Source organism: Pristiophorus japonicus, chromosome 1 (genome assembly GCF_044704955.1).
Source record: "Pristiophorus japonicus isolate sPriJap1 chromosome 1, sPriJap1.hap1, whole genome shotgun sequence".
In the NCBI taxonomy this organism is placed as follows: Eukaryota; Metazoa; Chordata; class Chondrichthyes; family Pristiophoridae; genus Pristiophorus; species Pristiophorus japonicus.
In genome coordinates, this window is record NC_091977.1 from 295,082,732 (window position 1) to 295,109,135 (window position 26,404).

The following is a 26,404-nucleotide window of genomic DNA, read 5'->3' on the forward strand; positions in this document are numbered from 1 at the left end:
TTGCTTTGCTTCTCCCTTGACTTTTGGCAGCCACATCAATGTCCCCATACAGCTTTTGGAAAGGTTGACCATTATTTGAAGACTAGCTGTACCCATTGGAATGGCTGAAATGTGTCTGCTCCTATATGTGTACATTTCAGCAGCTACATCCTTTTTGCAGCAACCCTTTAAGAACTTCTTACTTGTGTCAAATTCTGCCCTCGCCCCTTCAGTGAGATCTCACCTGCACTCTAATGCTCTCTCTAACGACCGCACAGTAATTTGCAACCATGCGCAACCATAAACCCTTTTAACTGCAGTTCAATACATAATGCAACATATACTCCTGCTGGTTTTACATTTGAAATACTGCTGAAATTTAAAGGGACCGTGCATTGAAATAAACAGGGTGTGCACAACAAAGACAATTTAAAGGGAACATTGCTGCACACACAAACTAGACATGGACCTTGTCAGTCTTATGTAAATGGGAAGTTTCTGCAAATTCACACAGGCACGGTCTTTGGCAGAAATAACAAGTCTAACACTCACTCCGAGCTGAGCTCACTGCTTCTAGAAAATTGGCACTTTAGTTAAGAATTTGCTGGAAGAACTATAGACCCCTAACAGTCAATCGAGCTTATGTAGTTTAGATTGCTGATTTGCTGTATAATGTCTTTCCTATGTTTTTACCTCAGTGAATCATTTTATTTAGTAAATAAATCTAAATATTAGTCAGCAGGCGTGAATTTGGATAGTGTGGAAAAAATGGGCGTGGGCACTGCGATGAGAGATTTGCCCACGCCCGCTCAAGCAGCGCAGTCAGCATGTCAACTCTATGCTGACTGCTAATTATAATGATCGCGGCCCACAGCCTAGCGCTGAACACCTTGCGGAGCGGCTGTGCACTCAGCAGGGAGCTAAAGTTCACGTTGTTCGAGTGAGGCTAGCTTTACTTAAAGCTAGCCTTCTCTTAAAGGCAGTCTGCATCTCTTAAAGGTGAGCTGCCTTCTGCTGAGGAAAAATGGCAAAAGTACTTCAATACTAACCCAAATGACTCAACAGGTATGGGAAAGGGCACCCAGGGTCTCGGATGCAGCTTTCGAGCTTTGTGCAAGGATTGAACACTGCAAGGGAGATCCTCTACCCACAGGGTCCAGAAGGCTCTCCAGAAAGAAGGATGTGGGACCAGGTCACCAAGGCTGTCATTGCCAATAGTGTAACCCCCATGTCATGGCTCCAGTGCCCAAAGAAGCTACATGATCTCAGACCACAGGTAAAGGTCAGTGAATGCATCTTGACAAGTCGTCTCCTACCAACTGCACCACTAGCCTCACACACTGCTTAATGTATGCCACTCCATCACTCACCTACCAACAGTCTATACTAAACACGAGGCACACCTCCAATTCCTAGCTTCACTTCACCCTTCTTGGAGGAGAAGGTGCTGGCCATTCTTGGCAGGGGTATGGCTGAGCCCTTGGCCAGTGGCGGGGCTGAAAGGAAACAAGACGCTGGTATCCTCAGACGTTATCCTCCTCACATGCACCACTTGCTTTCTGGCCCTCCCTTCACTACAACTCCACCCTTGAGAAGGAGGAGGAGGAGGAGGTGGAGGAGAAGGAGCACAAGATTTCACACTTCCAGCCTTAATGTCGACCAGCAAGGCTGTCAGCAGTGGCGCCCACTGAAAGTCAGCAGCCTTCCACCAGCCATGCTGCAGTCACTGGGGTAGCACTGCGTGACATCAGTAGGATACGTAAAGGCACACACAGGGCAGTCACTAAGGGAACGCATAAGGGTGATTTGTTGATTTCTTAATGTCATAGTGGATGGATAGATGTATAAAGTTGGATTGGAAAGTTTGCTTTGTGGTGGCTTTTATGTCAGCATCATGGCCAAGAGGTCATGGTCAGAGGGAAGGTAAGGTGTGGGACAAATTACATAGGATTACATAGGATATGCAGCACAGAAACAGGCCATTCAGCCCAACCAATCCATGCCGGCATTTATGCTCAACTCTAGCGTCCTCCTGTCTTTCCTCACCTAACTATCAGTATAATCCTCTAATCCCTTCTCCCTCATATGCTTATCTAATTGCCCATTAAATGCATCTATACTATTTGCTTCAACCTCTCCCTATGGTAACGAGTTCTACATTCTCACCATTCTCTGGTTAAAGAAATTTCTTCTGAATTCCCTATTTGATTTCTCGGTGACTATCTTATATTGATGGCCTCTAGTTTTGCTCTTCTCTACAAGTGGAAAAACTCTCTGTATCCACTCTATCAAAACCTTTCATAATTTTAAAGACAATAGTGCAGTTCACGTGGGGACCTGATGTGCTTACCTGACATCAGGTCTGGGTTCTGTCAGTAATCAAAACCATTCAAGAGGGTTATCAGCACCCTTTGTGGTTCTAGATGCAGTTTCAAAGCTGTGTGTGCCAGTTAAGTACAATACAGTGCTGCACCATTTTAGGAGAGATAGTGCTATTTGGGGATTTGGGCATCTGTTCAGGCAGATTTCCCGATGTTGTCATGATCACTTCAGTTTAAGTTTGCAGTGGCGATTACCTGAAAATGCAATAGATATAGGTACAGACTCTATTCTGTCAGCCTCACGCTCTCTTAAAATCAGTTCCTCCTCTCTAGACAGTGCTTCTATGTATTTGGAAAAAGACCAGGAAAGCTGTTAAGGAAAAAAGTAAAATTAGGTTTCTGATTGACTTACTGTTAAAAGTATAACAGCAGCATTTTCATTCCCAATAGTACAAGATCAATTATTATTGACTAAATAGTAAATAGACTGCCTCAAAAATACATTGCAAAATCCAATGATTGATATAAAAAAATGCAATCTGATTGGTGTAGCTATGCAGATGGTTGGTGATCAGCCATGATCATTGAATGGTGGTGCAGGCTCGAAGGGCTGAATGGCCTACTCCTGCACCTATTTTCTATGTTTCTCTGTTTCTATGAATTGCTTGGCCCCTGAAAAGATTACACCAAGGAAGGCGACTGATCTGCAAGTACAATGAGCTAGATTTTCGGCTTTCTCCGTTTTTGGGCGAAAACGTAAGCGATACGTGAAAATTACCGTTTTCAATGCATTACCGATTTAAGGCCTAACTTTCGGCACATAGAGTACAAAAGGAGGCGTTGCACTATTATTCGGGGTGCAAAAACGCAATCTTCGCCAACTTTAGTGCGGAGCCGGGAGCGCAGCGAGGGAGGCCTTGGGAGGGCTGGAAAAAAAACATTCAAAAAACATTACCAAGACCTTTACCTAACAAATCGCTGCAAAAAAAAATTAAAAATAAGAACTTTAACTTACCTTTTCTTCAGGTTTTCCAACTTACTGCTGCTGGCAGGGCTGCACCACTAGGTTTTATCTGGCGGTCTTCTGGGCGTGGCGTACGGGTCGGGTGAGTGCCGAAACTCAGACGGTAATGCAATCCCAGTCATTACACATCCGGCGCAGCTCTCCCCGGCGGTGCTTCCAAGCGCCGCCGCAAACAAGGAATCGAGGATCATGACCGGGCTTAGCGACCGGATTTTCGCTGCGGTGGGTCAAAACATACCAAAAACCCAGTTGCAAACCACCTGAAAATCCAGCAGATAGTAGGAAGCAAGCTTGGATAGATATTCTGAAGTTTCATTTGAGTTATCTTATGGGGGCTGAAGAATAAACTTTGCAAAACTTTCCCTCAGGATATTAAACAGTTTAGAGTGAGTCTACAATCAAGTAAATTGTGGAAAGAGGGGGCTGAATGTCCTTTTCTCATTTTGCATTAAATTATGCTCTTAAATTTGTCATTGCACAATTATTTCAGGTGAACAGTCTTAAGAACTAGAAAGACTTGCATTTATATAAGCACCTTTCACGGCCTCAGGACATCTCAAAGCACTTTACAGCCAATGAAGTACTTTTGAAGGAAGTCACTACATTAACGTAAGAAACGCAGCAGCCAATCTGCGCAGAGCAAGCTCCCACAAACAGCAATGTGATAATGACCAGATAATGTTTTTTTTTAAGTGATGCTGATTGAAGGATAAATATTGGCCAAGACACTGGGGATAACTCCCCTGCTCTTCTTCGAAATAGTGCCACAGGATCTTTTACGTCCACCTGAAAGAGCAGATGGGGCCTCGGTTTAACGTCTCATCCGAAAGACGGCACCTCCGACAGTGCAGCGCTCCCTCAGCATTGCACTGGACTGTCAGCCTAGATTTTGTGCTCAAGTCTCTGGAGTGGGACTTGAACCTGCAACCTTCTGACTCAGAGGCTGAAGTCTTTTCCAATTAAAAGGGCTCCAGCTTCAGTACTGGAGAAGGATTTTTAGGGCTTTGTGACGGAACTCAGAGGACAGGGGCAAGAAATTGGAGAGATTAGCAGGAGGTGGCAAGCACAATATGGCCTTCCAAGAACTGGGGGAGAAAACCATAGAGTAGAAAAAAAGAAGGCCACAATGTGTGAAGAATTCCGAGGGCTAAAAACCAAACCAGGGTAATAAGGAGATAGTTTCATTATTTCTTACCTTTTGCCTCTGCATTGGAGCCTGCAAAGAAAAGTTAAAGAAAAAATAAAGTTCTAAAACTTAGTAAATAAAATTCTGAAAGAGTGCGTTACAGTTCAGTCATTTTCCAAAACGTATTCTGTGCTCACAGCTTAAAGGCAATCTCTGCAGGCAGATCAAGTCTGCTATGCACTGAAACCTGTATCCTTATACCTGCTATGAGTGGGAAAGAACTACCTTTAGTTATGGTATATAATGTACCGGAAATTACATGGGATGCAGATGTGCTCCCCTCCCTCCCTGTTGAGATCGGCGACCTCCCCCTCCCACCATACCAAGCTCTGATCTCTCCCTCAGAAATGACCATCTCAATGCATACCCAACTCCAGCTTCCTGCCGCTTGTTTTGCCGCCCAGCAGCCGGTTAAGCCTGTCAATTTGGTTGCTTGTCGGGTGGGAAATGGAAGAAATAAAAATGAGAATGAGGCCGCGTCCCTGACCTTGCCAGATTTTCCCCGCACCCTCCCCGCAAATATCCAGGACGTTAACTCTGTTTCTCTCTCCACAGATGGCTGCCTGACCTTCTGAGTGCTTCCAGCTTTTTTTGTCTTCATTTCATGCTCATCGTCTGTTGGTTTATCACTTCCACCCTTTAAAGATATTTGACTTCCAGTAGACTTGCTAACAGTATCGAAATATTGTTGCTGATTTTTCACATTCAGATCAACAGCCTATAAAATAAAACCAAACACAGTCATCTTCAGCAACTGGCCTTATATGGATGGAGAAACAAGGTAAATAGATAACGGTAAGCTGATACAGCAACAAGCTGCAATAAAATATATCATAAACTGAGAGCCTGGACTGTAGAATTCAATTGAACCTTCTGAGCTGTGTTTTGGTTTGGCAGGGAAGGAAAATATATTACCCTCTCAGGTCTCCTCTGCCCAACCACTGAATGGAAATGGACCTGCAATTTATTACCTTCCCATATTATTCACAAATCTGCCATTCTTATGCTAACTGCCAGTACCTAATGATAATGAGTTCCCTGCTAATTTTACTTTGGGTCTTCAATACTCATTCTCGGGATGAGGGTATCGCTGACAAGATGTGCATTTATTGTCCATCCCCAGTTGCCCGTGAGAAAAAAAAACTACTGGAACAAAGAGCATTGGAATAGTCAAGTCTAGAGGTAACAAAGGCATGGGTGAGGGTTTCAGCAGCAGATGAGCTGAGGCAGGGCAGAGGAGGGCGATGTTACAGAGGTAGAAATAGACGGTCTTGTTGATGGAGCATATATGTGATCAGAAGCTCAGCTCAGTGCCAAATAGGACACTAAGGGCTTGTGGTTCCCCAGCATAACGCACGTTTGAACCCAATTTTTTCCGTGTTAAAAGTGCTTTTTTTGTTCCTAAAATGAAGTGCACAAAATTCCTCAAACCTTAAGAATGGCGTTTTGAAAATATCGACAAAAAGCAGATCGCCCTGATGCAATGCAAAAAAAAACACACCACCTAAGTTTGGACATTTGACGAACCCGTTTTGGGAAGAAAAAAAAACGCACGAGAAAAGCAGGCGTTGCAACCTTAGAAACACCGGTAATTAGGAAGACCTGAGAAAAAGGTAAGTTAAAGTTTTTATTTTTTAATTCTTTTGCAGCAATTACTTAGTTAAGGGTCTTGTAAATGTTTCGTGATTGTTGATTTTTTGTTTTTTTGTAATTTTTTTGTGTGTTTTCTCCCCTCCCAAGGTTGCAAACGGTGTGGTTCAACCTCAGACAGTTGTCAGGGAGAGGGCTGAAGTTGGTGGCTAGGGAATGAAATTTGTGGCGGGGACCGAAGACAATGACTTCAGTCTTCCCAATAGTTAGCTGCAGAAAATTTCTGCTCATCCAGTGGATGTTGGACAAGCAGTGTGACAAATCAGAGACGGTGGAGGTGTTTGAGAGATGTGGTGCTGAGGCAGAGCTGGGTGTCGTCAGCATACATGTGGAAACTGAGTTTGAGTTTTTGGATGATGTCGCCAAAGGGCAGCATGTAGATGAGAAATAGAAATGTTTCCTACTTACCTTTTTCTTATGTGATGTCCGATTGCTGGTATCATTCCTAACTTTTGCCAGGTCAATCAAACTGTCAGTGGACAACTGTGTGAAGAAAAATTTTGCAATGCTGAAACTGTGCCCATTTGTCCTGCTGCCCTGGCATATCTAAAGTATTATTCGGGGTTTATTTTCTCTGACACATCATTTAACTATAGTGCCCCTGCCTCCTGTGCCTAGGGAAAAACACCATTGAGAATCCAGTTGTAAATTTAAATCCCAACATCCAAATTCTGCCTGTTATTACTGTGCCATTGGGGTACACACACTGCAGCTTTCAGGCAATGGTATGCATTTACACTGAGATTTAATCAATTTAAGCAAACTAAAATGGACAGTTCTTTTGTGGCGGGGCCATGTTAACCTCCATACGAATTCTGTTCTCATTTTCTTTCCCCCTCTCATAAATGGTCCAGTTCAAAGGATGAGGTGGGGAGCCTGTGCCCCAGGTCACCACCCATGCTGTTGATCAGTACTTGGCATAGAAACATAGAAACATAGAAAATAGGTGCAGCAGTAGGCCATTCGGCCCTTCGAGCCTGCACCTCCATTCAATAAGATCATGGCTGAGCATTCCCTCAGTACCCCTTTCCTGCTTTCTCTCCATACCCCTTGATCCCCTTAGCTGTAAGGGACATATCTAACTCCCTCTTGAATATATCCAATGAACTGGCATCAACAACTCTCTGTGGCAGGGAATTCCACAGGTTAACAACTCTCTTCATCTCGGTCCTAAATGGCTTACCCCTTATCCTTAGACTGTGACCCCGGGTTCTGGACTTCCCCAACATCGGGAACAATCTACCCGCATCTAACCTGTCCCGTCCCGTCAGAATCTTGTATGTTTCTATGAGATCCCCTCTCATCCTTCTGAACTCCAATGTATAAAGACCAAGTTGATCCAGTCTCTGCTCAAATGTCAGTCCAGCCATCCCGGGAATCAGTCTGGTGAACCTTCACTGCACTCCCTCAATAGCAAGAATGTCCTTCCTCAGATTAGGAGACCAAAACTGAACACAATCTCCCAGGTGAGGCCTCACCAAGACCCTGTACAACTGCAGTAAGACCTGCCTGCTCCTATACTCAAATGCCCTAGCTATGAAAGCCAACATAGCATTTGCCTTCTTCACCGCCTGCTGTACCTGTATGCCAACTTTCAATGACTGATGAACCATGTCACCCAGGTCTCGTTGCACCTCCCCTTTTCTTAATCTGCCACCATTTATATAATATTCTGCCTTCGCGTTTTTGCCCCCAAAGTGGATAACCTCACATTTATCCACATTATACTGGATCTGCCTTGCATTTGCCCACTCACCTAACCTGTCCAAGTCACCCTGCAGCCTCTTAGCGTCCCCCTCACAGCTCACACCGCCACCCAGTTTAGTGTCATCTGCAAACTTGGAGATATTACACTCAATTCCTTCATCCAAATCATTGATGTATATTGTAAAGAGCTGGGGTCCCAGCACTGAGCCCTGCGGCACTCCACTAGTCACTGCCTGCCATTCTGAAAAGGACCTGTTTATTCCGACTCTCTGCTTCCTGTCTGCCAACCAGTTCTCTATCCACGTCAGTATATTACCCCCAATACCATGTGCTTTGATTTTGCACACCAATCTCTTGTGTGGGACCTTGTCAAAAAACTTTTGAAAGTGCAAATACACCATATCCACTGGTTCTCCCTTGTCCACTCTACTAGTTACATCCTCAAAAAATTCCAGAAGATTTGTCAAGCATGATTTCCCTTTCATAAATCCGTGCTGACTTGGACTGATCCTGTCACTGCTTTCCAAATGCAGTGCTATTTCATCCTTAATAAATTGATTCCAACATTTTCCCCACCACTGATGTCAGGCTAACCGGTCTATAATTACCCGCTTTCTCTCTCTCTCTCCCTTTTTAAAAAGTGGTGTTACATTAGCTACCCTCCAGTCCATAGGAACTGATCCAGAGTCGATAGACTGTTGGAAAATGATCATCAATGCATCCACTATTTCTAGGGCTACTTCCTTAAGTACTTTGGAATGCAGACTATCAGGCCCCGGGGATTTATCGGCCTTCAATGCCATCAATTTCCCTAACACAATTTCCCGCCTAATAAGGATATCCTTCAGTTCCTCCTTCTGGCTAGACCCTCGGTCCCCTAGTACTTCCGGAAGGTTATTTGTGTCTTCCTTCGTGAAGACAGAACCAAACTATTTGTTCAATTAGTCTGCCATTTCTTTGTTCCCCATTATAAATTCACCTGAATCCGACTGCAAGGGACCTATGTTTGTCTTCACTAATCTTGTTCTCTTCACATATCTATAGAAACTTTTGTAGTCAGTTTTTATGTTCCCGGCAAGCTTCCTCTCATACTCTATTTCCCCCTCTTAATTAAACCCTTTGTCCTCCTCTGCTGAATTCAAAATTTCTCCCAGTCCTCAGGTTTGATGCTTTTTCTGGCCAATTTATATGCCTCTTCCTTGGATTTAACACTATCCTTAATTTCCCTTGTTAACCACGGTTGAGCCACCTTCCCCATTTTATTTTTTACTCCAGACAGGGTTGTACAATTGCTGAAGTTCATCCATGTGGTCTTTAAATGTTTTCCATTACCTATCCACCGTCAACCCTTTAAGAATTATTTGCCAGTCTATTCTCGCCAATTCACGCCTCAAACCATCGAAGTTACCTTTCCTTAAGTTCAGGACCCTAGTCTCTGAATTAACTGTGTCATTCTCCATCCTAATAAAGAATCCTACCATGATATGGTCACTCTTTCTCAAGGGGTCTTGCAAAACAAAATTGATAATTAGTCCTTTCTCATTAGACATCACCCAGTCTAGGATGGCCAGCTCCCTGGTTGGTTCCTCGACATATTGGTCTAGAAAACCATCCCTAATACACTCCAGGAAATCCTTCTCCACCGCATTGCTACCAATTTGGTTAGCCCAATCAATATGTAGATTAAAGTCACCCATGATAACTGCTGTACCTTTATTGCATGCATCCCTAATTTATTGTTTGATGCTGTCCCCAACCTTACCACTACTGTTTGGTGGTCTGTACACAACTCCCACGAGCGTTTTCTGCCCTGTGGTATTCCGTAGCTCCACCCATACCGATTCCACATCATCCAAGCTAATGTCCTTCCTTACTATTGCATTAATTTCCTCTTTAACCAGCAATGCCACCCCTCCTCCTTTTCCTTTCTGTCTATCCTTCTTAAATGTTGAACACCCCTGGATGTTGAGTTCCCAGCCTTGGTCACCCTGGAGCCATGTCTCCGTGATGCCAATTACATCGTACCCGTTAACTGCTATCTGCGCAGTTAATTCGTCCACCTTATTGCGAATACTCCTCGCATTGAGGCACAGAGCCTTCAGGCTTGTCTTTCTAACACAATTTGCCCCCTTAGAATTTTGCTGTAATGTGGCCCTTTTTTCTTTTTGCCTCTGCCCTCCACTTTTACTTTTCTTCTTTCTATCTTTTGCTTCTGCCCCCATTCTACTTCCCTCTGTATCCCTGCATAGGTTCCCATCCCCCTGCCATATTAGTTCAACTCCTCCCCAACAGCACTAGCAAACACTCCCCCCTAGGACATTGGTTCCGGCCCTGCCCAGGTGCAGACTGCCCAGAACTGGCTCCAATGTCCCAGGAATTTGAATCCCTCCCTTCTGCACCACTCCTGAAGCCACGTATTCATCTGAGCTATCCTGCGATTCCTACTCTGACTAGTACGTGGCACTGGCAGCAATCCTGAGATTACTACTTTTGAGGTCCTACTTTTTAATTTAGCTCCTAGCTCGCTAAATTCGTCTTGTAGGACCTCATCACATTTTTTTACCGATATCGTTGATACCTATATGCACCACGACAACTGGCTGTTCACCCTCCCTTTTCAGAATGCCCTATACCCACTCCGAGACATCCTTGACCCTTGCACCACAGAGGCAACATACCAACCTGGAGTCTCGGTTGCGGCCGCATAAATGTCTATCTATTCCCCTTACAATTGAATCCCCTATCACTATAGCTCTCCCACTCCTTTTTTTTTCCTGCCCTCCTGTGCAGCAGAGCCACCCACGGTGCTATGAACTTGGATGCTGCTGCCCTCCCCTGATGAGTCATCCCCCTCAACAGTACCCAAAGCGGTGTATTTGTTTTGCAGGGGGATGACCGCAGGGGACCCCTGCACTACCTTCCTTGCACTGCTCTTCCTGTTGGTCACCCATTCCCTATCTGGCTGTGTACCCTTTACCTGCGGTAAGACCAACTCACTAAACGTGCTATTCACATCATTCTCAGCATCGTGCATGCTCCAGAGTGAATCCACCCGCAGCTCCAGTGCCGCAATGCGGTCAGTCAGGGCATATGAAGAGGATGGTTAAGAAAACCCTTTAAGCTTTTCCTCATCTCATAAGAACATAAGAAATAGGAGCAGGGATAAGCCATTTGGCCCCTCGAGCCTGATCTGCCATTCAATAAGATCATGGTTGATCTGATCATGGACTCAGCTCCACTTCCCTACCCGCTCCCAAAAACCCTTTATTCCCTTATCGTTCAAAAATCTGTCTATCTCCGCCTCAAATATATTCAATGACCCAGCTTCCACAGCTCTCTGTGGCAGAGAATTCCACCGATTTACAACCCTCAGAGAATTTCTCCTCATCTCAGTGTTAAATGGGCGGCCTTTATTTTAAGACTATGTCCCCTAGTTTTAGTTTCCCCTCTGAGTGGAAATATCCTCTCTGCATACACCTTGACGAGCCCCCTCATTATCTTATATGTTTCAATAAGATCACCTCTCAATCTTCTGAACTCCAATGAGTATAGGCCCAACCTACTCAACCTATACTCATAAATCAACCCCTGCATCTCCGGAATCAACCTAGTGAACCTTCTCTGAACAGTCTCCAATGCAAGTATATCCTTCCTTAAATACGTAGATCAAAACTGTATGCAGTACTCCAGGTGTGGCCTCACCAATACCCTGTACAGTTGTAGCAGGATTTCTCTGCTTTTATACTCTATCCCTCTTGCAATAAAGACCAACATTCCATTTGCCTTCCTGATTACTTGTTGTACCTGCATACTAACTTTTTGTGTTTCATGCACAATGGCCCCCAGGTCCCTCTATACTGCAACACTTTGCAATTTTTCTCCATTTAAATTATAATTTGCTTTTCTATTTATGGATAACCTCACATTTTCTTACATTATACTCCCATCTGCCAAATTTTTGCCCACTCACTTATCCTGTCTATATCCCTTTGCAGATTTTTTGTGTCCTCCTCACATTTTGCTTTTCCACCAATCTTTGTATCATCAGCAAACTTGGCTACATTACACTCGGTCTCTTCATCCAAGTCATTAATATAGGTTGTAAATATTTGAGGCCCCAGCACCGATAGAAACATAGAAAATAGATGCAGAAGTAGGCCATTCGGCCCTTCGAGCCTGCACCACCATTCAATAAGATCATGGCTAATCATTCACCTCAGTACCCCTTTCCCACTTTCTCTGCATATCCCTTGATCTCTTTAGCCGTAAGGGCCATATCTAACTCCCTCTTGAATATATCCAACCAACTGGCATCAACAACTCTCTGCAGTAGAGAATTCCACAGGTTAACAACTCTCTGAGTGAAGAAGTTTCTCTTCATCTCGGTCCTAAATGGCTTACCCCTTATCCTTAGATTGTGACCTCTGGTTCTGGTCTTCCCTAACATCGGGAACATTCTTCCTGCATCTAACCTGTCCAGTTGGGTCAAAATTGTATAATGTTCTGTGAGATCCCCTCTCATTCTTCTAAACTCCAGTGAATACAGGCTCAGTCGATCCAGTCTCTCCTCATATTTCAGTCCTGCCATCCCAGGAATCAGTCTGGTGAACCTTCGCTGCACTCCCTCAATAGCAAGAATGTCCTTCCTCAGATTAGGAGACCAAAACTGAACACAATATTCCAGGTGAGGCCTCACCAAGGCCCTGTACAACTGCAATAAGACTTCCCTGCTCCAATACTCAAATCCCCTAGCTATGAAGGCCAACATGGCATTTGCTTTCTTCATCGCCTGCTGTACCTGCATGCCAACTTTCAATGACTGATGTACCATGACACCCAGGTCTCGTTGCACCTCCCCTTTTCCTAATCTGCTGCCATTCAGATAATATTCTGCCTTCACGTTTTTGCCACCAAAGTGGATAACCTCACATTTATCCACATTATACTGCATCTGCCATGCATTTGCCCACTCACCTAACCTATCCAAGTCACCTACAGCCTCTTAGCATTCTCCTCACAGCTCACACCGCCACCCAGCTTAGTGTCATCTGCAAACTTGGAGATATTACACTCAATTCCTTCATCTAAATCATTGATGTATATTGTAAAGAGCTGGGGTCCCAGCACTGAGCTCTGTGGCAATCCACTAGTCATTAGCCTGCTAGTCTGAAAAGGACCTGTTTATCCCAAATCTCTGCTTCCTGTCTGCCAACCAGTTCTCTATCCACGTCAATACATTATTCACAATACCATGTGCTTTGATTTTGTACACTAATCTCTTGTGTGGAACCTTGTCGAAAGCCTTTTGAAAGTCCAAATACAACATGTCCACTGGTTCTCCCTTGTCCACTCTACTAGTTACATCCTCAAAAAATTCTAGAAGATTTGCCAAGCATGATTTCCCTTTCATAAATCCATGTTGACTTGGACCGATCCGGTCACTGCTTTCCAAATGCACTATTTCATCTTTAATAATTGATTCCAACATTTTCCCCACTGCTGATGTCAGGCTAACCGGTCTATAATTACCCGTTTTCTCTCTCCCTCCTTTTTCAAAAAGTGGTGTTACATTAGCTACCCTCCAGTCCATAGAAACTGATCCAGAGTCGATAGACTGTTGGAAAATGATCACCAATGCATCCAATATTTCTAGGGTCACTTCCTTAAGTACTCTGGGATGCAGACTATCAGGTCCTTGGGATTTATCGGCCTTCAATCCCATCAATTTCTCTAACACACTTTCCTGACTGATAAGGATTTTCTTCAGTTCCTCCTTTTCGCTAGACCCTCGGTCCCCTAGTATTTCCAGAAGGTTATTTGTGTCTTCCTTCGTGAAGACAGAACCAAAGTATTTGTTCAATTGGTCTGCCATTTCTTTGTTCCCCATTATAAATTCACCTGATTCTGACTGCAAGGGACCTACGTCTTCACTAATCTTTTTCTCTTCACATATCTATAGAAGCTTTTATGCAGTCAGTTTTTATGTTCCCAGCAAGCTTCCTCTCATACTCTATTTCCCCCCTCCTAATTAAACCCTTTGTCCTCCTTTGCTGAGTTCTAAATTTCTCCCTGTCCTCAGGTTTGATGCTTTTTCTGGCCAATTTAAATGCCTCTTCCTTGGATTTAACACTATCCCTAATTTCTCTTGATAGCCATGGTTGAGCCACCTTCCCCGTTTTATTTTTACTCCAGACAGGGATGTACAATTGTTGAAGTTCATCCATGTGATCTTTAAATGTTTGCCATTGCCTATCCACCGTCAATCCTTTAAGTATCATTCGTCAGCCTATTCTAGCCAATTGACGTCTCATACCATCGAAGTTACCTTTCCTTAAGTTCAGGATCCTAGTCTCTGAATTAACTGTGTCACTCTCCATATTAATAAAGAATTCTACCATATTATGGTCACTCTTCCGCAAGGGGCCTCGCACAACAAGACTGCTAATTACACATTCTCGTTACACATCACCCAGTCTAGAATGGCCAGCCCTCTAGTTGGTTCCTCGACATATTGGTCTCGAAAACTATCCCTAATACACTCCAGGAAATCCTCCTCCACCGTATTGCTACCAGTTTGGTTAGCCCAATCTATATGTAGATTAAAGTCACCCATGATCACTGCTGTACCTTTATTGCATTCATCCCTAATTTATTGTTTGATGCTGTCCCCAACCTCACTATTACTGTTTGGTGGTCTGTACACAACTCCCACTAGCGTTTTCTGTCCTTTGGTATTCCGCAGTTCTATCCATACAGATTCCACATCATCCAAGCTAATGCCCTTCCTTACTATTGCATTAATTTCCTCTTTAACCAGCAACGATACCCCATCTCCTTTTTCTTTCTGTCCATCCTTCCTGAATGTTGAATACTCCTGGATGTTGATTTCCCAGCCTGGGTCACCCTGGAGCCATGTCTCCGTAATCCCAATTATATCATATTCGTTAATAACTGCCTGCGCAGTTAATTCATCCACCTTATTACGAATACTCTGCGCATTGAGGCACAGAGCCTTCAGGCTTTTGTTTTTAACACACTTTGTCCCTTTTGAATTTTGCTGTAATGTGGCCCTTTTTGATTTTTGCCTTGGGTTTCTCTGCCTTCCACTTTTACTTTTCCTCTTTCTATCTTTTGCTTCTGCCCCCATTCTACTTCCCTCTGTCTCCCTGCATAGGTTCTCATCCCCCTGCCACATTAGTTTAACCCCTCCCCAACTGAAACCTGTAGTGTCTGTGCTCCATCACAATGTGCCATTACATTGTACTGATATTGTTATTCAATTCCTAGGTGAACACTTTGAGACCCATACTTTTAATAATTAAACGTCTAAATATTCCACTAAAATACAAGGAAAACACTCTGTATGAGGGGGTTAGTCGTGACTCCTGTGGTGGGGTGGAGGGGGTGGGGGTTCGTTACTGAGTGGTGGGGGGGATCTGATCGCTGGGCAGAGATTCGCTGATCTGGGGGATGAGTCCGATCGCGAGGGGATGTATTTGGATCGGGTGCGGGTGGGGGGGTGGTCTGATGTCGGGCAGGGCAGAAGGTAAGCTCGGTGGGCTGGAGGGAAGCATTCCTGCTTCTCTCGGCCCACAGGCAGTGCTGGAGATGCACTTCCCTTTTCCATGAAGCAGTCCTCACCTCCCTTTAGCTGTCGAGTTTCCTAAGGCCCAGGATACCTGGCCAGCCAAGGGTCAGCCTGGAAGACAGGTTACATATGAGGCTCGCAGCCTCGTTATAACATTTATATGCCAACCAGCCTCCTGGGAGCAGGCTGATCGCTTGCCCCTCCATCCCGCCTCCGTTAAAACTGGAAGTGGGCGTGCTGGCGGCGAGTTAGGATTGGGGTTGAAATTTAATATTTTTTAGCATCCCTCGCAACCCCAACCCACCTGTTTTGTTGTGGTTTGAATTAACTTGCTCGTCTCAGTTGAGCCCTCTTCTGTCCCATTTCTTTTGTGTACTTCTTGGTTCATCATTCTTATTCTTTCTGAACTCGGCAGGGTGTGTTCAACGGTGATACCATGTCGGAAAGCAGAAAACTCCAGCCACAGTTTGAAGAGAATATCAAAAACTGCCATCTGTGAAGTGAGACCTCATTACTTTTGTAAGCTAGATATTTCCAGGCAATCTATACATTTCAAAATGCTAGATTGTCAAAACAACCCTTTGAAAATATGTGCAGCTGAACTTTCCAATGAATATTATGTCAATCTTATTGAATTCTTTGAAGAAATAATAGAAGGGGTAGACATTCATTCATTCATAGGCAGTCCCTCGGAATCGAGGAAGACTTGCTTCCACTCTTTACATGAGTTCTTAGGTCCAATATGAGAACCACAGTCTCTGTCACCGGTGGGACAGACAGTGGTTGAGGGGAAGGGTGGGCTGGGAGCCTGGTTTGCCACACGCTCCTTTCACTGGCTGCGCTTGATTTTTGCATGCTCTCGGCGACGATACTTGAGGAGCTCAGCGCCCTCCCAGATGCACCTCCTCCACTTAGGGTAGTCTTTGGCCAGGGACTCCCAGGTGTCAGTGAGGATGTCACACTTTATCAGGAAGGCTTTGAGGGTGTCCTTGTAACGTTTCCTCTGCCCGCCTTTGGCTTATTTGCTGTGGACGAGTTCCGAGTAGAGCGCTTGCTTTGGGAGTCTCGTGTCTGGCATACGGACAATGTGGCCTGCCCAGCAGAGCTGATCAAGTGTGGTCAGTGCTTCAATGCTGGGGACGAGGACACTAATATGGTGCGTCTGTCCTCCCAGGGGATTTGTAGGATCTTGCGGAGACATCGCTGGTGGTATTTCTCCAGCGACTTGAGGTGTCTACTGTACATGGTCCACGTCTCTGAGCCATACAGGAGGATGGGTATTACTACGGCCCTGTAACCATGAGCTTGGTGACAGTTTTGAGGGCCTGGTCTTCAAACACTCTTTTCCTCAGGCGGCCGAAGGCTGCACTGGCGCACTGGAGGCGGCGTTAGATCTCGTCATCTGTCAAGGGTAGTAGACGTAATATATGTGGATTTTCCAAAGGCCTTTGATATAGTTCCACATAGCAGAATGGATAGCAAACTGGCTACAAAACAGAAAACAGAGTAAGGGGTTCAGGGTAGTTACGCACACTGACAAAATGTGGGAAGTGGTGTTCCACAGGGATCGGTGCTGGGACCACTGTTGTTCACAATTGACATAAACTATTTGGACTGTGAATCAGAAGTACAATTTCAAAATTTGCGGACGATACCAAATTGGGTGATATAGTTAATATAGAGCAGTACTGTGACGAAATACAGGAAGACATGAATAAACTTTCAGAATGGGCATATAATTGGCAAATGAGCTGTGAGGTGGGATATTTTAGTAGACACAATAAGGAAGCCACATATTCCTTGGGAAATAAGTGTCTAAATGGGGTAGAGGAGCAGAGGGATCTGGGGGTACACATACACAAATAATTAAAAGCAGCGATGCAGATTAATAAGGCCATAACAAAAGCAAACAAAGAACTGGGGTTCATTTCTAGAGGGATAGAATTGAAAAGCAGTGAACTTATGTTAAACTTGGTATAGAAGCTTGGTCCGGCCACACTTGGAGTACTGTGAACAGTTCTGGTCTCCATGTTATAAAAAGGATCGGGAGGCACTGGAGAAGGTGCAAAAAAGATTTACTAGGATGATACCAGAACTGAGAAGTTATATCTATCAGGAAAGATTGAACATGCTGGGGCACTTTTCTCTAGAAAAGAGAAGAATGAGAGGTGACCTGACAGATAATAAAAGGGTTTGATAGGTTAGACGTAGCAAAGATGTTTACACTTGTGAAGAGACAAAAATTAGGGGCCATAAATATAAGCTAGTCACTAATAAATTCTAATAAAGAGAAACCTTTTTGCCCAGAAAATAGTTAGAATGTGGAAGTCAATACCTCAAGGAGTAGTTGAAGTGAATAGCATAGATGGATCTAAGGGGAAGCTAGAATTGTGCATGAGGGAGAAATGATAAAGAGAGGGAAGATAAATTATGAAAGTAAACTAGCACAAAATATAAAAACAGAGTTTCTCTAGGTACATAAAAAGGAAAAGAGTGGCTAATGTAAAAGATGAGACTGGGGGAATAATAATGGAGAACAGGGAAATGGCAGAGACATTGAACAAATATTTTGTATCAGTCTTCACAGTAGAAAACACCCCAATAGTGGATAATCAAGGGGCTATAGGGTGGAACTTAATATAATCACTATCACTAAAGAAGTAGTACTCGGTAAAATAGACTCAAGGCGGACAAGTCCCCTGGACCTGATGGCTTACATCCTAGGGTTTTAAAAGAAGTGGCTGCAGAGATAATGGATGCATTGGTTGTAATCTACCAAAATTCCCTGGATTCTGGAGTGGTCCAAGCGGATTGGAAAACCGCAAATGTAACACCCCTATTTAAAAAAGGAGGCAAACAAAAAGCAGGAAACTATAGACCGGTTAGCCTAACATCTGTTGTTGGGAAAATGCTGGAGTTCATTATTTAGGAAGCAGTAGCAGGACATTTGGAAAAGCATAATTCAATCAAGCAGAGTCAATATGGTTTTCTGAAAGGGAAATCATGTTTGACAAATTTGTTCGAGTTCTTTGAGGATGTAACGAGCAGGGTGGATAAGGAGGAACCAGTGCATGTGGTGTATTTGGATTTCCAGAAGGCATTTGACAAGGTGCCACATAAAAGGTTACTGCACAAGATAAAAGTTCACGGGGTTGGGGGTTATATATATTAGCATGGATAGAGGATTGGCTAACTAACAGAAAACGGAGAGTCGGGATAAATGGGTAATTTTCCGGTTGGCAAACAGTAACTAGTGGGGTGCCGCAGGGATCCGTGCTGGGGCCTTAACTATTTACAATCCATATTAATGATTTGGATGAAGGGACCGAGTGTAATGTAGCCAAGTTTGCTGATGATACAAAGATGGGCGAGAAAGCAAATTGTGAGGAGGACACAAAAAATCTGCAAAGGGATATAGACAGGCTAAATGAGTGGGCAAAAAATTGGCAGAGGGAATATAATGTGGGAAAATGTGAGGTAGAAACAATAGAAAAGCAAATTAAATTTAAATGGCGAAAAATAGCAAAGTGCTGCAGTACAGAGGGACCTGGGGGTCCTTGTGCATGAACACAAAAGTTAGCATGCAGATACAGCAAGTAATCAGGAAGGCAAATGGAATGTTGGCCTTTATTGCAAGAGGGATAGAGTATAAAAGCAGAAAAGTCCTGCTACTACTGTACAGGGTTTTGGTGAGGCCACACCTAGAGTACTGCGTACAGTTTTGATGTCCGTATTTAAAGAAGGATATATTTGCATTGGAGGCTGTTCAGAGATGGCTCACTAGGTTGATTCCGGAGATAAGGGGGTCGACTTATGAAGATAGGTTGAGTAGGTTGGGCCTATACTCATTGGAGTTCAGAAGAATGAGAGGTGATCTTATCGAAACATATAAGATAATGAGGGGGCTCGATAAGGTGGATATGAGAGAATATTTCCACTCATTGGGGAAACTAAAACTAGGGAGACATAGGGCCCGATATTGGTGGCCTTACCGCCCACAGCCGCCAAGATTTGCCTACGGTTCCCTCTCTCTCCCAGTTTCCACTCGGGCTGGAGCGGGCAGGAAGGGAGTACCGCTGGGAACCGCCCGCTGACGTCCTCTGGCCAAGTAACTCAAGTGGCCTCCCACCCGCCGAGATGCCAGATTGGTGCGGGCGGGAGTCAGTGGCAGCAGCGGGAAAGACCACTGCATGGAAGCTGTCCTAACCCCGACGGTAGGTATGGAGAACAGAAAAAAAGTTTGGTGAACATAATTTAAAAAAAATTTCCACAGTGACTTACCTGGATGGGGTCCCCTGAAGGTGTTTTGTTGTTTTTTTTGTAATGCTTTTTATTTCCAGTTCTTCCACACTCCCTGGGCCCGACTCCATTCTCAGTGGTACTTGGCCGGCAAGAACCAAGATCGCCAAGATTGAGAACTCCCACCCGCTGCCCCCCAGATTGATGGCGAAAGCCATTATTTTGCCGCCGGTCGGTACTGCCACCTCTTTTAGAGAAATCTTCCTGGCAAAGTACCACCCGGTCTCTCGGCGGCCATCATCGGAACTTTGGGCGGCACTTGGGGGCGGGTGTTGGCCTTCATGAATTTTGGGCCCATAGTCTCAGAATAAGGGGTTGCCCATTTAAACTGAGATGAGGAGAAATTTCTTCTCTCAGGGTTGTAAATCTATGGAATTCTCTGCCCCAGAGAGCTGTGGAGGCTGGGTCAGTGAATATATTTCAAGCAGAGATAGACAGATTTTTGAGCGATAAGGAAATAAAGGGAAGTAGAGCTGAGTCCATGATCAGATCAGCCATGATCTTATTAAATGGCGGAGCAGACTCGAGGGGCCAAATGGCCTACTCCTGCTCCTATTTCTTACGTTCTTAGGGATATGTTATTGGGGTTAGCTGAAGAAGAGTGGGAGGAGCCTTGTGTGGAGCATAAACATTGACATGGACCTGTTGGGCCAAAGGCCTGATTCTATGCTGTAACTACTATGTAATATTATGTAAGTTATGTCCTATTTTCCTATGTGATTTATTGATATTGAGCAGGTAAAATAATTTCCCATCGGGAACAACAACTTATATTTATATAGCGCCCTTAACATACTAAAACATTCAAAAACACTTCACAGGAGCATTATCAAAAAACAAAATTTAATACCGAGCCATAAAAGGAGATGTTAGGGCAGATGACCAAAAGCTTGGTCAAAGAGGTAGGTTTTAAGGAGCGTCTTAAAGGATAGAGAAGCAGAGAGGTTTAGTGAGGAAATTCCAGAGCTTAGGACCTAGGTAGCTGAAGGCACGGCCGCCAATGGTGGAGCAGTTAAAATTGGAATGTTCAAGAGGTCAGAATTGGCGGAGCGCAGAGATCTCGGGGGGTTATAGGTCTGCAGGATGTTACAGAGACAGAAAGGAGCGAGGCCATGGAGGAATTTGAAAACAAGGATGTGAATTTTTAAATCGAGGTGTTGCTTAACTGGGAGCCAATGTAAGTCAGCGAGCACAGGGGAGATGGGAAAGTGGGACTTGGTGTGAGTTCGGACACGGGCAGCAGAGCTTTGGATGACCTCAAGTTTATGGAGGGTAGAAGGTGGGAGGCCGTCCCGGAGTGTATTGGAATAGTCAAGTCTAGAGGTGATAAAGGCATGAATTTCAGCAGCAGATGAGCTGAGGCAGGGGTGGAGACGGGCAATGTTACAGAGGTGGAAATAGGCTGTCTTAGTGATGGAACGGATATCAGGTAGGAAGTTCAACTCGTGATCAAATATGACAGCAAGGTTGCGAAGAGACTTGGTCAGCCTCAGGCAGTTGCCAGGGAGAGGGATAGAATCGGTGGCAAGGGAACGGAATTTGTGGCGTGAAATGAAAACAATTGCTTCGGTCTTCCCGATATTTAATTGGAGGTAATCTTTGCACATTCAGTGTTGAATGTTGGACAAGCAGTCTGACAGTATAGAGATGGTGAAGGGTTTGAGGGAGGTGGAGGAGAGGTAGAGCTCGATATTATCAGCGTGCTTGTGAAAACTCACGCTGTGTCACCGGATTACATCAGCGAGGGGCAGTATGTAGATGATAAATAGAAGGGGGCCAAGAATAGATCCTTGGGGGACACAAGAGCGGGAGCGGGAAGAAAATCAATTTCTGGTGATTCTATGGCTATGGCTAGAAAGATAGAAATGGAACGAGGCGAATGCAGTCCCATCCAGCTTGACGATGGTCGAGAGGCGTTGGAACAGAATATTGTGGTCAACTGTGTCAAATGCTGCAGACATGTCCAGAAGGTCGGGAAGGGATAGTTTGCCTTTGTTGCAGTCAATTAGGATGCCAGTTATGACCTTGTTAAGAGCCATTTTGGTACCATGGCAGGGGCGGAAACCTGATTGGATGGATTCAAACAAGGAGTTTTGGGAAAGATGTGCACCGATTTGGGAGGCAACAACATGTTCAAGGACTTTGGAGAGGAAAGGGATGTTGGAGATGGGGTGATAATTTGCAAGGACGAAGGAGCCAAGGATTGTTTTTTTGAGGAGTGGGTGATGACGGTAGATTTGATAGAGAGGGGGGCAGTACCTGCGGAGAGAGAACTGTTAACAATATCAGCCAACTACAGAGCCCAGAAAGGAAGTTGGGTGGTCAGCTGTTTAGTAAGAATATGGGCCCAGAAATCAGGAGGTCAGTCTCATTGACAAAATGAGCTTTGAAAGGGCACAAGGGAAAATAGGAGAGAAACTAGAGGAATATGCAAATTCAGGGCTAGGTCAGGGCAGAAACTGAGAGGAAGTTGGTGGGCAAGGGGAAGGAATTAGCATTGTAAAGTATACACCTCTGAGCATGCTCACAGGTTTGTAGAGCTGTTGCATTGTGAGTGGCTTAGCCAGTCACGTGATGTTCACAAGACTCAATAAAACCTCAGTCAGTTGGGTGTAGGTCATCACAATGAGGTATGCAGTTGTGAGCCTAGTGGATGAACTGGTAATGTGTAATGTGATTGTTAATAAACCAACTAGTTCTTAATAGCAATATGTTGCTAGGAGTTCTTAAGCAAAGAACCCATGAAGCAGATACATTACAAACATCAATACTATCCATTAGACATGCTGGAGTTCTGTCCTCAGTGAGCTAAGGGATTGAACAAAAGTTATCCAACCAATTTAATGATGGGATAGTCTTCCCATCATGCCCTTCCACTGGCAATATTCACCTTGCTCTAAAATACGACTCAGTCATCTTACTGTGGTCCTTCACATTCCTTTCTTCACATACCTGTGCTTCTCTGAAGATATATGGCCCCATTTCTTGCCTCTGATTAATAATTTTAGATGCATATTCTGGTGGAATGTCGATTTGCACATTTGGTGGGATGTTGGAATTGATGAAACAATTAATGATGACGGTGATCTTATTCTGAATGATTTCCTCACTCACATGAGAATGGCACAAGTTCTGAAGGAAAAAGAAGCACAGGCACGCATATTTTTCAGTGAATCTGTGCTGGGTATTTTATACAAGTTAAAGATCGGACCCATTTGAAGATAGTTTTGAATTGTTATTTAACCTGTTTTAATCAGATCCCATGATGCTGTACTTTATTTACCTTGTATTTTTGAACCTCGAGCCAGAAGGTCACATTATTCTCCATCAATTCGCCCTTCACTGACACATACTTCTGAAATTGGAGAGCTGTTACTGGATTTAATAAGGCTTTACGGAATGCAATGATTTCCTTTGATGAGGAAGCCCATTTGTTATCCAGGTGCTGTTGGAAACATAAATGTTCACACAATCACTTGTATCATCCGCATTTTCTCAAACCATTAGGAAAGAATGCAAGTATTCAAAACATTGAACTGCCAGTGTTTTCAAGCTTCTGCAGCTCTTTGTCAAGGCCCAATGAACCCTCGGAAACATTGGTTCATCAGCATTTGGTGAGGGAAGCGGGACAGTGGCTTTAAGGAGGCTGAGGTTGCAGGCAAGTGGTTCGAATTTTCTGCATCAGAAATCCATAACATGAACAGAGTTCTGAAGTTTGGGAAATTTAATCCCATCTCTATTTAGACCTGTAAACTCTAAATTCAAATGACAGTCACTGTTCATTGTGTGAAACAGGACCTCTTTCTGGTTGATTCACTGAAAATAAATAAATACTTTAACCTATTTTAATGTGTTCACAGCTTACATCATTGACAACACTTCCCCAGTTGTAAAGCCAGTACTTCATAAGTGGAGATATTCTTTCTTAAAGTATGCATTCTGAGTCTACCATACAGGACTACTTGTAAAACACAAAAACACTTCAGTGTTGTACATTAAAGCCTGTTGATGTTGGGTCCTTGGCCTGAGTTTAGCCAAGTATTTGCTGGAAAATTGCTAGAAATGCAAGCTGATGACAGCAACAGAAGTGTGTGGGTCACAGGGGATCTGGACCTTGGTGAATGTTGGGACAAACAGTGCATCTCCTTAACCAATAAGATTAAGGAGATTAAGAAAGGATTGAGAAAGAGGAACAATGGAGAACGATTGTGAATTTAATGTACTTTTATCCCACAAGCAAAATCCAGAGATAAAGAAGCTCTGTTAAAGATGCGGGTAATCCAAAGCCCATTCTTTCATTCACATTACTCTGTTTATCTAACATCATAGATAAGAAGCTATAAGAAATGTTCCCTATTCGTTGCACAGCAAAACTTTGCTTCTGTCATTGAAGACTAACTATGAGCTTTTAACTCTGCCTCTCCTCCATTTCTTTTTTAATTTTCTTTATATATATGCACAATGTTGAGTATATTTACCCCTGGTCAGTAATGTGAGCAAAAAAGTTGGTATGGATGTAAAATGCAAACCTGCTTTACAGACATGTTGACTTTCTTGCTTACATTAGAAGCCAGGAAGATATATTCATATAAAGGAAATTGCTGCTAGTGAAGTTTCATTTTTAAACTGACACTTTGATTTTCTCCTCCCATCAAAAACTTAAAAAAAAACGCCTCCATTTTTCCCATCAATTTTGTATGTTCGTATATTCCTTATATTTCCAGAGCCAATCATTGTTTCTTGTGAATAAAACTGATTGGTCTCAATTTTCCCCAGTGATTTGCGCCGTTTTTTTGGCGCTTCGCTTTTTTTGGCGTAAGTTAAAAAATTAAAGTTTCCCCAAGGAATGTGCGCCAGCGTAACTCAGTTAGTTACGATTTGTTTAGGTTAGGTTTTTTTGCGTCATAGGGGGTGTAACTGATGTCTGCGCCAGTTTTTATCAATTATGGAAGTTGGGCCCCAAAAAATGACTCCTAGGTCGGTGTATGTGACCACTCCCAAAAAACCTTCTGGTGAGTTCAGAAAAAGCAGCGCGCATTGAAAAATCAACGCAGAAAGACGCCATTGTTTTTCAGCCAGCGAAGTTTTGGAGCGAGTCAAGACTTAAATATGCATAATAACACATTAAATGGAAGTTCGATGGAATTTTGTAAGTTTTCATATTTTTCAACTGACATGCCACCACCGAACGTCTGCAAACAGGGCTGGACGGTTAGAGCTTCGGCCGGCAGAATCGGTCCCGTGCCCGGACACAGGGGCTCGGGGCTCGGCTGCAAAAGAAGCCCGGGGGAGGAGGTGGGGCTGTGGAAGGCGATCGGAAGGCATCACAAGACTGCACTTTGCATCAAATGTAGTCCGGTGGGGGGTTCCCGATCACTGCGCCTGCTCAGACATGGGTGTGGTCCATACAAATCTGTGGTGAGAGAGAACAAAAAAACCTTATCCTGCCTGTTATGTATGCAACACCTTGTAACTAGAGGGCGCATCTGTTGGAGTCCTAAGGGATCCCAGCATCCCTTGGGAGCACTGCATATAAGCAGGCCTCCCATGCTATGCTAGCACTCTGGAGTCAGAATAAAGAGACTAAGGTCACTCTTACTCAAGTCTACAGTACTCAGTCACATTGCTTTATTTGAAACATAATACTGCCTCTGCCTGCCATTTTGAGTTACTTGCAAAGGTAATAATTTAAGCATGGGGGCAATACTGACAATGCCATACCTTGTACAAACCTTTTGCATGATGGTGCTGCGAAGAAGACAATTGATTTGCGTCATCACATGAGGAACCTCAGAGCCTGTAGGATGATGGGCAGGGGGCCTTACCCATGTCAGGTATATTGAGACAGGCATTCGTACCTGCACCTGAGTGATGCAGACTGTGTCAGAAGGCTGCATTTTCGCAAAGAAGACCTGCAACCTAGAAGCGTCAGGAGGACTAATTTTTCAGTTGAAGTGAAGGTTACAGCTGCATTTTCATTCTATGCATCCGGATCATTCCAAGCTACAACTGGGGATGTGTGCGCCATTTCTCGACATGCAATACATGTCTGCATTTGGCAGGTGACTGCTGCACTATATGCCCGGAGGAATGACTACATAAAGTTCCCCATGACCGTCCAGGCAATGTGCGACAGGGCTGTGGGCTTCTCTAGGATTGCTGGCTTCCCAAAGGTACAGGGATGCATTGATTGTACCCACATCGCCTTGTGAGCACCTTTGGAGGATTCCGAGATGTACAAGAACAGAAAAGGCTTTCACTCTGTGAATGTGCAGCTCGTGTGTGATGACATGCATCGCATTATGTCAGTCGATGCAAGATACCCTGGGAGCACCCATGATGCGTTCATCCTACGCGAGAGCGTTATATCTGCCATGTTTCAGCAGCAGCCAGAAGGGCAGAGCTGGCTACTGGGAGGCAAAGGGTATAGCCTCACCACCTGGCTCATGACACCCCTACGCGTAACCCGGACGGAAGCTGACCATGAATACAACATGTTGCACATTGCGATGCGCAGCATAATAGAGAGGACCATTGGCATCTTGAAACAGCATTTCCGATGCCTGGACCATTCCAGAGGCTACTTGCAATACTCCCCTGAGATTGTCGGTTAGTTCACTGTTGTGTGCTGCATGCTGCATAACTTAGCC

The 26,404-nt window shown here is 44.2% G+C and overlaps 1 protein-coding gene across 1 annotated transcript in view; it reads right to left on the minus strand.

Annotated features, from left to right (window-relative positions):
• The window catches only part of LOC139263380 (regulator of G-protein signaling 22-like), a 174,648-nt gene that overhangs the window by 11,943 nt on the left and 136,301 nt on the right, over positions 1-26,404 (minus strand). The window contains exons 19-25 of the mRNA XM_070879432.1: positions 23,038-23,199; positions 22,707-22,886; positions 15,760-15,948; positions 6,569-6,643; positions 5,079-5,228; positions 4,520-4,540; positions 2,556-2,670 (exon numbers count right to left, since the gene is read on the minus strand). Coding sequence (XP_070735533.1) covers positions 2,556-2,670; positions 4,520-4,540; positions 5,079-5,228; positions 6,569-6,643; positions 15,760-15,948; positions 22,707-22,886; positions 23,038-23,199 — 892 coding nt within the window. The remainder of the gene's footprint in view (positions 1-2,555; positions 2,671-4,519; positions 4,541-5,078; positions 5,229-6,568; positions 6,644-15,759; positions 15,949-22,706; positions 22,887-23,037; positions 23,200-26,404) is intronic.